This window comes from Macaca fascicularis, chromosome 20, assembly GCF_037993035.2.
Source record: "Macaca fascicularis isolate 582-1 chromosome 20, T2T-MFA8v1.1".
Lineage (NCBI taxonomy): Eukaryota > Metazoa > Chordata > Mammalia > Primates > Cercopithecidae > Macaca > Macaca fascicularis.
In genome coordinates, this window is record NC_088394.1 from 63,175,805 (window position 1) to 63,186,259 (window position 10,455).

General features: G+C 59.5%; 2 protein-coding genes across 6 annotated transcripts; one reads left to right on the forward strand and one right to left on the reverse strand.

Moving 5' to 3' along the window:
* Positions 1–9,455, reverse strand: TRADD (TNFRSF1A associated via death domain). 4 transcript variants are annotated; one of them, XR_012429011.1, is made up of 6 exons: positions 8,317–9,455; positions 6,962–7,102; positions 2,329–2,487; positions 1,195–2,020; positions 926–1,112; positions 1–790 (listed from the first exon to the last, which is right to left on the reverse strand). XR_012429011.1 is itself a non-coding variant. In XM_074027341.1 (6 exons), the coding sequence occupies exons 2-6, from the start codon at positions 7,005–7,007 to the stop codon at positions 480–482; spliced, it is 981 nt and encodes a 326-aa protein (XP_073883442.1). In that variant the 5' UTR covers positions 7,008–7,102; positions 8,317–9,455; the 3' UTR covers positions 1–479. The 4 variants fall into 4 exon arrangements, 3 of the variants coding, with proteins under 3 accessions (XP_073883442.1, XP_005592259.1, XP_045238223.1); XM_074027341.1 differs by having other exon boundaries at positions 1,195–1,472; XM_005592202.5 differs by lacking the exons at positions 6,962–7,102; positions 8,317–9,455 and adding an exon at positions 5,645–5,719 and having other exon boundaries at positions 1,195–1,472.
* On the forward strand, positions 5,751–10,015 carry FBXL8 (F-box and leucine rich repeat protein 8). Of its 2 annotated transcripts, none has more exons than XM_005592200.5 (3): positions 5,751–5,864; positions 7,584–7,786; positions 8,478–10,015. In XM_005592200.5, the coding sequence occupies exon 3, from the start codon at positions 8,595–8,597 to the stop codon at positions 9,696–9,698; it is 1,104 nt and encodes a 367-aa protein (XP_005592257.2). In that variant the 5' UTR covers positions 5,751–5,864; positions 7,584–7,786; positions 8,478–8,594; the 3' UTR covers positions 9,699–10,015. The 2 variants fall into 2 exon arrangements, with proteins under 2 accessions (XP_005592257.2, XP_005592256.2); XM_005592199.4 differs by having other exon boundaries at positions 8,690–10,015.
* Positions 10,016–10,455: the final 440 nt, after the last annotated feature.

Below are 10,455 nucleotides of genomic sequence, written 5' to 3' on the forward strand. Positions count from 1 at the left end.
TGTCTCACATCAAAACCCATGTTATACTTTATTATAATTGCTTTACATTCGGGGTCCCACACTGAGTGTGAGCTGGGGGCAGTCAGGATTGATTCGTGTTTTACTTCACTGCAGTATCTGCAGCACCCAGGATGAAGTCCAGGACACCAAAGGTCAAGGTGCTTCATGAGTGAAACTGTAAGGGCTGGTTGTAAGCTCCGCTTCTGGGTGGGAGAAGGTGAGGTTGATCTCCAAAGCAGCTCCCCCCCGCCCCACACTCTATCAAAGTACCTGAGGCAGAATCCCCAATGGTGCACCCCCAGCGGGCTCAGTGGGTGCTGGTCTGGCTCCTGGGGAAGGCAATCAACTCTGCCCCAGCAGGTCCAGCAGATAGGCCAGATGGGGTTTCAGGGTCCCATGGATGGACAGGGGTTCAGCAATAGCAGCAGAAGGAAACCTAGGGCCATCCAGGTTCTCCAAAAGCTGGCTGCACCCCTGGTCTAAGCCAGGCCGCCATTGGGATCGGTCAGGCCCAGCAAGTCCTCTGCCAGGCTGGTGAGCTCGTTCTCCTCAAGTGCCTCCACCAGGCGCTGCAGTGTGGCGCGGCGGCCCTCGGCCTGCACGAAGCGCCGCAGCAGCTGGAAGGCCTGCTCGTACAGTCCCTCGCGCTCGTACTCGTAAGCCAGCGAATCCAGCGCCGGGTCCCGCAGCGCCCGGCAGCCCCGCTGCAGCGAACGCCCCACCTTGCGCCATTTGAGGCCCACGGAGCGCGCGAACGTCTGTTGGTCCTGCAGGCTCAGCGGCCGGTTCACTGCGGAGGGAGTGGGAAGCCGGGTGAGGGCGGGGACCTCCAGCGCCGGTCCCACCCATCCCCACCCGGCAACGAGCCCTGCCCCTCCCCAGACTCCAACCTCCTGGTGACCCTGCCTCTCCGCCTGCGCCTCACCTACAGGCTGACCCTGGAACAGAAAAGTCTGGGCAGGTGGCGGCTTCACATCCGACAGAGAGGGCACCGGGGGCTGCGAGGGGGCCGATGTGACCTCCCCGTCGCCACCCTGGGTCCCCGAGCCGCACTTCAGATTTCGCAGCGCATCCTCCAGCTCGGCCAGTTCTTCATCCCGGAGCCGGTCGGGCTAGGGGAAGGGAGCATGCCGTCACGGGGCACTTAGCCGTGGATCCCCGCCCTACACCATCCTGACCCCAGCCGGGCCGCACCTGCTGGGCTAGGATACAACTCAAACAGCGCTCCTCGTCCGCCAGCAAAGCGTCCAGCCGCTCAGCGCCGGCGCGCAGCTCCAGTTGCAGCGCCACGGAACGCTGGGCGAGTGCGGCCGCCAGGGTCCTCTGCAGCGCGGCGCGCAGCGCCCCCTCGCGGTAGGCGCGGAGGAAGCGGCCGCAGGGCTGCCGCCCGCAGAATCGCAGCTGCACGATCAGCTGCGGGTCGCTGCGGTGGATCTTCAGCATCTGCAGCACTTCCGGGCTCCCGCCGCTCTCTGCGGAGGCGGGCAGTCAGGCGCCTGGCGGTCCCCAAGCTCGGTCGTTCTCCAAACGGCCAGAGGAGGGGTGAAGCCCGTGGTGAAGCCCCGTGTCCCATCCCCTGACCTAGGGTGCAGGTACCCCAGAGTACCCAGCTGGGAAGCAAAATTGGGATGCAAACAGCAACAACCCAGAAAGAAGACCAGGACCTGTCACAGGGAGCACCCCAAGACAGAGTGGGTGCCACCTAGTCCAAGCTCTCACGCCCCAAATGAAGGTTGACAAAAGAGAGGGACTTCGAAGCACAGAAAAGGGGGCGTGTGCCCTGGGCAACCAAGCCGTCTGGGTAGGCGGCCAGCAGGGCAGAAGAGGGCGGGAGGTCTCAGGTGTTCGGCCTCCACCAAGCGCGGCTCCCACTGCTCGGGAAGAAGAGCGGCGGCTGTCGCTGCTCTGAGGCCACGAACAGATCCCCCAACCCGCTTCAGCCTCCTGTGGCCTCTGCCCTGAGATGGGAAAGGGGGGCCTGGAAGGGTAGGTACTGGGGAGGGGTCTTGAGCAAGGAGTGCTGGAGTAAGAGAGGAAAAGAGGAGAGAGACATCCACAATTAGTAGAAAGGAGTGAGCCAGCTGGTGGAGGGGGGCGGCGATGGAGCAAGAGATGTTAGTGCACAAATAGGTAAATCATACACAGACGAGGACACACGTCTACCGTCAAGGTCATGCCACAAGCAGAGAAGAGAGCCTGCACAGCCAGGGGTCCTCTGTCTTGCTCCTCCCACCCTAAATCTTCTCCTTAAAGGTGGCTAAGCCCAGGCCCACCCACAAAATGCCCCAGGCCACCCCTTCCTCTCCACATGCCCGCCCACCCACGCACCTGCCAAGGCAGCCTGCAGAGCCCTGTACACTGCCACCTTCTGCTGGGGGTGCGCGTAGGCATCCGACAGGACCACCTTGTCCAGCGAGGATTCCACAAACAGGTATGCGCTGCCCACCCACTCTTCGTGCCCATTTTGCCCAGCTGCCATCTCACCTCCTGGAGATGCAGACAGTCGGGTATCCAGTTCATCCCCCCTCCCTCTGCCCTGGAGACAACCGTCCAGCCCCACGTGGTTCAGCGTCTCCACAGTAACCTCAAGTCCCACATGGTTCAGTTGTCCCCACCACTGGTTGGCATACCTGGGACAGGAGTTCACCATCTCACAGGAAGCCCCTTGAGCTCCTGGCCCTATACTGAGTCCCACCCACCCCACGCTTGCAGTGAGGACTGTCCCTCCACTGCCTTCTCAGCGAAAGAGCCCAGGGTCACAGTGGAGGGGAGCAGAGGCAGATTCTGCAGTGGGGCTTCTCTGCCTCCTCCTCAGGCCTGTGTGTCTCTCTAACCACCATGGACCAGAGACATCTTCATGCTGGATGGTGCTCATGCCCCAAAGCCAACAAGACCCATATGCTCCTGGCCTTGCCTTCTGAGTAGACTTGAGCCCAGCATCTCTGGAGGACCTCAGCCTAAGACTAAACCTCCTGTCTTCACTTTGAAGGACACCTGCAGTTTGCATCTACCCAGATTCCCTCCTGAAAGCCTGACTTATCTTAGGGACTTCCCTCCTCCCTCTTCTCAATCCATGTGCCTGTGTCCCACTCCCTAGTTTCAGGTCGGGCTTGTGCACCAGACCTGGCTAATCTGCACATTCCATTCACATTTCTGCAGTGATTAGTTCAGAGCAGGGTGTAGGACTTAAGTTGGACCCATGAGAATCAACCCTGCAACTCTGGTTGAGCCAATAGGAAAGAGGCACTCCTTTCCCTTCCCTTGGGACTGAACTGGAAGGAAGAGGTAGCTCTCCTTTAATACTGCTTGGGAAGAGTCTGGCTGGGAATGAAGCTGACACAGAAAGAAATAGTCAAGAGATGGAGCAGTGCACTCCCAACCATACTACGCCCCTGGATCCAGCTGTTCCTGAAGCCACTGCACCCTGGACTTTTCAGTTATGTGAGCTAAATAATCCTTTTTTGTTGTAAAGCCCTTGGAGTTCGGCTCTGGTCATTTCCAACACAAATTGTTCTATTCCTTCCCTGTCCAGAAAAAGCCAGGGCCCCTTGGTGCTAGCATAGTATCTCCTTCCTCCATCTTCTGACAAAAACCTAGCCCTGGACCAGCTGAGGCAAAATTCCCAGCCAGGGAACCACTGCACTGCCCCACAGCTCAGTGGTCTCCCAGTTACTACCCCATGAGACAGCAAGTAAGAAACTGCCCTCCCTCTTTCTCCCCACCTTACCCTTTTCCTAGAATCATGGGATCAAGGCCCTACCTCCTGCCCCATCAGTCACACTCCTGCACTCTCCAGTCATCAGGGTTTATATATGGTGGGCTAGGAGGAGTGTTGAGTGTTAGCTATGGGGCAGGACAGATGGGGTGGCCCCAGCTGCCATCTGTTTACATGAGGAACAGGAAGCTATCCTGTCCTGGCCTCGCAACGTGCTGGAATTACAGGAGTAAGCCACTACTCTCGACCTTTGTTTTCTAAATTTTGTTTTTGAGACAGGGTCTTGCTCTGTCACCCAGGCTGGAGTGCAGTGGCACTATCACGGCTCACTGCAGCCTTGACCTTCCCGGCTCAAGCAATCCTCTCACCTCAGCCTTTCAAGTAGCTAGGACTTTAGGCATGCGCCACCAAGCCTGGCTAGTTTTTGTATTTTTAGTAGAGATGGAGTTTCACCATGTTGCCCAGGCTGGTCTCAAACTCCTGGGCTCAAGCGATCTGCCCACCTCAGCCTCCCAAAGTGCTGGGATCACAGGTGTGAGGCACCACACCTGGCCTCCTAATCTTTTCATAGAAAACATTAATACTGTGTACTTACACCAAACCACAGTCTGGATAGTAACAGGAAATTTGCATTTTGTTTATCTCTGGGCAGGATGGAGGGAGGGAGGTGGGGGTGGGGAAGGATTGTGGGTGATTTTTATTTTCTTTGTATTTAGCAATATTTTCTGCTTTATGTGAAGTAGAGACATTTTCTTTGTATTAAAAGAGCAAAATAAATTTGTTTTCTTTAAAAGCAAAACAAGAAAAAGTGGGAAACTCTGCAGGTGACAAGTGGGTCCATGATAGGGAGCCAGCCACGGAGGTGAGATAAGGGGGAGTCCTAGGAAAGCGGCCTGGGGAGTAGGAGAGAGTGAGAACCTCCCCTGGAAACGTTCCCTCTTTCACGTCTTCCTAGCCCCTTGACTTGGGAGTGCTGACCCGATGGTTGTGGCCCCACCCCAAGGGGTGGAAGTGGGGACCAAACGGGACCAATGTCTGCCCATCAGGTCTGCAGGGGAGGGTGGGGAGGCAGGGAGTACTGGGAACCTGGAGACTGGGGATGCTTCCTCACACTCACTAGTACCAGACCCATGGGGGAGGTAAGCCAGGCTGGAGGTCGAGTTAACAGGGTAAAGAGGCCAGGGCCCTAGTTTCGCATCCGCCGATTGGCAGCTCTTCTAACGTGTTCTTTCACAGAAGCCCCTCCTTGGGAAGCCCCGCGCCCCACCCACCCGTAGTCGTCCCTTTTTGGGAGGGGCTGAGGCTTCCAGGCTGGGTCCTGAGAACGTTTGGTGGCCGGAGACTGTGGGGCACTTGGGTACCGACCTAACAACGTCTGCCGCCATTTCCAGGGGCGAGCCACGCACGGTGCCCCTTGAACACTTAACAGTCCCGGGGGCAGCCCCACCTCTGGCTGGGTGGACAGGGACAGCCTGTGGGCGTGGCCCAGAAATGAAAGCCTGCGACTCCTTGCGACCCGCCGGGCACACCCCCTACTCAGCTACGCAGCTCCCGAGCGCTGGAGGGGAGCTTCCCAGGCTCCCACTAGCCCACCCTCAAGCTGGGGTTTCGCACGTGCGATCGGCTGGGGTGGACAGGGGGGTCTCCGCTCAAGGAGGTGTTCAGAACCACCCCTCCTCCCCCACCCTCTCTCCTGCGGGGCCCTACTGCTCCTCGAAAGCGCTGGCAGGGACGAAGAGCCTGCGGGGGCCAAATTCAGTACCGCCCCCCGCCTCCCACGGGAACAGCCCAATAGGCCGCCGCCACCAGCTGGCTGGAGCAGCCGCTGGTGACATCTGCGCCGCGCCCACGCTTCGGAGCCAAGATCCACCTCCGCTCCCGCCCGCACTGGGGAGCCCACCCACACACCCACCCACCAACTGCACTAACCTGGCCGCCTCGGCTGGGCCTGGGTTCCCACGCCCGCCAGGCTCCGCTCTACTCGCGCCGCTTCCGGGTGTGCGCGGAGGCGCTGGGGCGGTGCCCTAGCCCGAGCCTCCTAGTCCGCCCGCGCGTCCTGCTCCGCGGGCTCCCGGTGGCTGCTTCCCGCCCGCTGCCCTCTGCTGCCAGTCCCCTGTCCCGGGCAAAGCCCATCTGGTTCGCTGAGCAGGTAAGACACCAGCGCCCAAGGTTAGACGGCAGGAAGACCGGGACTTTGGGGGTTTGCGATTTTTACGAGGCCGGGGGCTCGTAAGAGCGAGAGCTGCCAGATTTCGGTAGATCAAGGGAGCGCCCCCTGGAGACCAGAATTTTCTGGTGCCCCTGGGGATCCGGCTTCAAGATCGCTGCTGCCAGTGGGCACTCAAAACGGGGTGCCCATGTGTCCCAGGTACAAGCCCAGCCGAGCGTATCTGAAGCCCCAGGAAACACGTGGCACAAATTCCGGGAGAAACTGTTAGCCCGGAAGATATGGGAACATTAACTGGCGAGTAGTGTGAAGCCTTGTGTACGCAAACCTTCAGGAACCTTAAAACAAGATTGGCGGCCCGGCGCAGTGGCTCACGCCTGTAATCCCAGCACTTTGAGAGGCCGAGGCAGGTGGATCACCTGAGATCAGGAGTTCAGGACCAGCCTGGCCAATATGGTGAAACCCCATCTCTACTAAAAATACAAAAATTAGCCGGACGTGGTGGCGCGCGCCTGTAGTCCCAGCTACTCGCGAGGCCGCGGCAGGAGAATCTCTTGAACCCGCGAGGTGGAGGTTGCAGTGAGCCGAGATCTCGCCACTGCACTCCAGCCTGGGCGACACAGCTAGATTCCGTCTCAGAACAAAACAAAACAAAAAGAAAAAACAAACAAGATTGGCAACTTCAAAGAGGACGCACACTTTTCCAATAACCCATCCCCCTCTAAAGGCTGCTCTCCAGGGTGGGTCCGCGGAGTTCCAGCCAAACCCAAAGTGCCCAGCGGGAGCCAGGACTGCTCAGGGGTCGGCACTTGAAACTTGAGCCCCTCAGGCACCAGAACCGTCAGGTCCCAGAGCCCCAAGTTCTTTTTCATCTTGTGGGGCTGTCTTAGGAAGCACCCGGGACATCTCCCCCGCGAGGCGGAGGCGGGGAAGGAGGCGGGGAAAGAGCCTCCCCTCCCGGGGCGGATCCAGCTTTGCCCCGCCCACACCTCGCTTCCTGATTGGCTCATGGTCCCTGACAAGGAAAAGTCTACATTAATGCTCCCGCCTTATTAACCCTGTAGTCACTTTCTACTAACCGGCCGGGTTAAGAAGGGGTTTCTCAGGCCGGGCGCCGTGGCTCATCCCCGTAATCCCATCACTTTGGGAGGCCGAGGCGGGCCGATCGCTCGAGCCCAGGAGTTCGAGGTCAGTCTGGGCAACAAAGCGAGACCTCGTATCTGAAACAAAATTACAAAAATTAGCCAGGCGTGGTGGCGTGCCCCTGTAGTCCCAGCCACTCGGGAGGCTGAGGTGGGAGGATTGCTTGAGCCCGGGATACAGAGGGTGCAGTGAGTTGTGATTGCGCCACCACTGCACTCCAGCCTGGGTAAAGTGGGAGACCCTGTCTCAAAAAAATAAATAAATAAATAAATAAAAAATAAAGGTTGGGGGGTGAGTTCTCAACGTGGAACCTGTGGAGTCACCAGGGACTTGTTGAAATGCAGATTCCTGGGCCTTACCCTTTCCGGAGAGCCTGATTTAGTAGGTGAGGCTGTGAAATCTGCTTTGTGAACAAGTGTTCACAAAGCAGTTATCTGATGCCCCACGCTGTCTGAGAGGCCCTCAGTTACTCAGGCCACAAGCATTTGTACACCTAAGATGGGTCTTCCGGCAACACTTTGCGCCTTCCTAAGCCCAGAGACGTCCCTTTCTCTCCAGGCCGGAGCTATTGGGAGTGGCGGATCCTCCCACCCCAGCCGGATCCAGGCCATGGCCGAGACTGGAGAGGGACTGCCAGAGGAGGTGTTGGCGCTCATCTTCCGTCACCTGCCCCTGAGAGACCGTGCTGCCGCCGCCAGGGTCTGCAGGGCCTGGGCCGCCGCTGCTACCTGCAGCACTGTGTGGCACGACACAAAAATCAGGTGAGCCTGCTCCTCGACACTCCCCTCCCCATGGCCCACTCACCTTCTCTGTGGAGTCGTGGGCTAGAGATTCAGGTTGACTCCCCCATATTAAAAAATAATTGCTGGCAGGGTGCGGTGGCTTATGCCTGTAATCCCAGCACTTTGGGAGGCCGAGGCGGGTGGATCACCTGAGGTCAGGAGTTTGAGACCACCCTGGCCAACATGCTGAAATCCCCTCTCTACTAAAATACAAAAACTAGCCGGGTGTGGTGGTGGGCGCCTGTAATCCCAGCTACTTCGGAGGCTGAGGCACGAGAATCGCTTGAACCCGGGAGGCGGAGGTTGCAGTGAGCCAAGATCCCGCCACTGCACTCCAGCTTGGCAACAGAGTGAGACTTTATCTCAAAATAATAATAATAGTAATAATAATAATTGCTGACATGTATTGACTACCTAATATATACCAACCATTGTTTTTAAGTGCCTTACATATATTAACTGATTTAATCTTTACGAAAACCTGTGTGGTAAATAGGTATTATCATTACCTCCATTGCCCAGATAGGAAGCTGAGGCAGACAGACTTAATCACTTCCCACAGGTCACTCAGCTAGGGAATGGCAGGGGCAGAATTCGAACCACGCCAAGACTTCTTAGAGACAGCTGAGAAAGCCCAGTTCCTAAAATATCATTGGCTCTCCATGTCCAGGTTTCATCCTGTGGCAGACGCCACTGAAATCTTCTAAAAGGATAGGATGAGAGTTCCCTCCTTTGGGGCAACAGTCGCGGTCTGGACAGAGACGTGGGGAGGGAGGCAGGAAATGGGATGGCAGCTGGAATCCCAGCTAAGGGGTGGATAGAGGGTTCTTCCCTGGTCGCGGGGACTCAGCCGAGGCCTTTTCTGCACGGCTCTAACTCAAGTTGCGAATGTGAGCTGGAAGGCATGCTGCCACTTTATCTGTCCACCTGCCTGGACCACGTTCACAACCTCCGGCTGGAATTTGAGCCATCGAGGGAGGTGAGCCGCCGGGCGGCCATCGAGCTGCTGATGGTTCTGGCGGGCCGTGCCCTGGGGCTGCGAGGCCTGCGCCTGGAGTGCCGCGGAGAGAAGCCGCTCTTCGACGCGGGCCGCGACGTCCTGGAGGCTGTGCACGCTGTGTGCGGGGCGGCCCGCGAGCTACGCCACCTCGACCTGCGGCGCTTGCCCTTCACACTGGACGACGCGCTAGTGCTGCAGGCGGCGCGCGGCTGTCCCGAGCTCCACAGCCTTTTTCTGGACAACAGTACCCTAGTGGGCAGCGTGGGTCCCGGCTCAGTGCTCGAGCTACTGGAGGCCTGCCCGCGCCTGCGCGCTCTCGGCCTGCACCTAGCCAGTTTGTCCCACGCTATCCTCGAAGCGCTGGCGGCGCCAGACCGCGCGCCTTTCGCGCTCCTGGCTCTGCGGTGCGCGTGCCCCGAGGATGCACGCGCGTCCCCGCTGCCCAACGAAGCCTGGGCAGCGTTGCGCCGCCGCCACCCTGGGCTGGCAGTGGAGCTGGAGCTGGAGCCCGCGCTGCCCTTTGAGAGCGTGACGCGCGTCCTGCAGCCAGCGGTCCCCGTGGCTGCTCTGCGCCTCAACCTCTCAGGCGACACCGTAGGCCCAGTGCGCTTCGCAGCGCACCACTACGCCGCAACCCTGCGCGCACTCGAGGTGCGCGCAGCCGCCTCAGCCAAGCTGAACGCCGCGCTGGAGGAGCTGGCGGCGCGCTGCGCGGCCCTGCGCGAGGTGCATTGCTTCTGCGTGGTGAGCCACTCGGTGCTGGAAGCCTTCCGCGCGCACTGTCCGCGCCTGCGCACCTATACCCTCAAGCTCACGCGCGAACCGCATCCCTGGCGGCCCACGCTGGTGGCGCGATTGGGCGACTTCTCTCCCCCGTCCCCGCAGACGTAAGCGCTCCGAGATGGGACGGATGTGCCCAGGCGCGCCCCGACTGCTAGTGCCTTCTTTCGGGATTGTTGCCCGCCCGGGTCTTTACGGAGTTGGGAACTGTGATGGCATCGGGACCAGTACTGGGCGCCCTCAGACCACTCGCTGCTCTCACCCTCTGCAGACGCCCCACCCGCTCGGTCCTGGACACACTGCCCCCCCTCTTGCCTCCACCCCTCTGCGGACTCTGCATCTCTGCGGCCCTCGCGCGGGGAGAGGGAGGGCACGGGCGCGGGCCGGGCCTCAGGGGTGAGTGTGAAATAAACAAATCCTGCAGTGTTTCTGAGAGTCCTGTTAAAGGCGGGGTCGGATCTGAAAGGGAAGGGCAGGGAACTCACGGGGGACCGGAGGAGCCATCCCGGCAGAGGTGGGGTTTCCTCAGGGTCCTCTGAACTGACACAGCTGCGGGGGGTCAGGGGCGGGACACTCGCACCCTTGGAATGACTACCTCCAAGGGCTTGGGCGGGAGCCCCACCTTCCTATCTGCTTCCCCTGCCTGGGGCTTCACTGTGCCTCTGGCCATTACCTTCTAGCACTTGCCCAGCCCACACCAGGTCGCGCACCGGCTATTTCTCCCGTAGAACAGAGAAGGAAATAGAGGGACTGAGAAGGGTGGGACTCGGACCCAAGTCTCCCACTCGCCCCCCCCCCCCACTCTACTCCACACATCCCATCCAGCCAGCCTTTTCTGCCTGCTGGTGCCTCGGCGGCTGTCCCAGCC

Bases quoted from the DNA above. Each gene is read 5' to 3' on its own strand.
- TRADD (XM_074027341.1), bottom strand. From the start codon at position 7,007: ATGAGCCACGGCGCCCGGCCTGAGAAACCCCTTCTTAACCCGGCCG. The intron at 2,488-6,961 runs GTTAGTAGAAAG...CTGCATCTCCAG, and splicing joins ACCCCTTCTTAACCCGGCCG to GAGGTGAGATGGCAGCTGGG. The intron at 1,473-2,328 runs GTGCGTGGGTGG...CCGCCTCCGCAG, and splicing joins TCTGCAGGCTGCCTTGGCAG to AGAGCGGCGGGAGCCCGGAA.
- FBXL8 (XM_005592199.4), top strand. From the start codon at position 7,635: ATGGCCGAGACTGGAGAGGGACTGCCAGAGGAGGTGTTGGCGCTCATC. The intron at 7,787-8,689 runs GTGAGCCTGCTC...CTCTAACTCAAG, and splicing joins TGGCACGACACAAAAATCAG to TTGCGAATGTGAGCTGGAAG.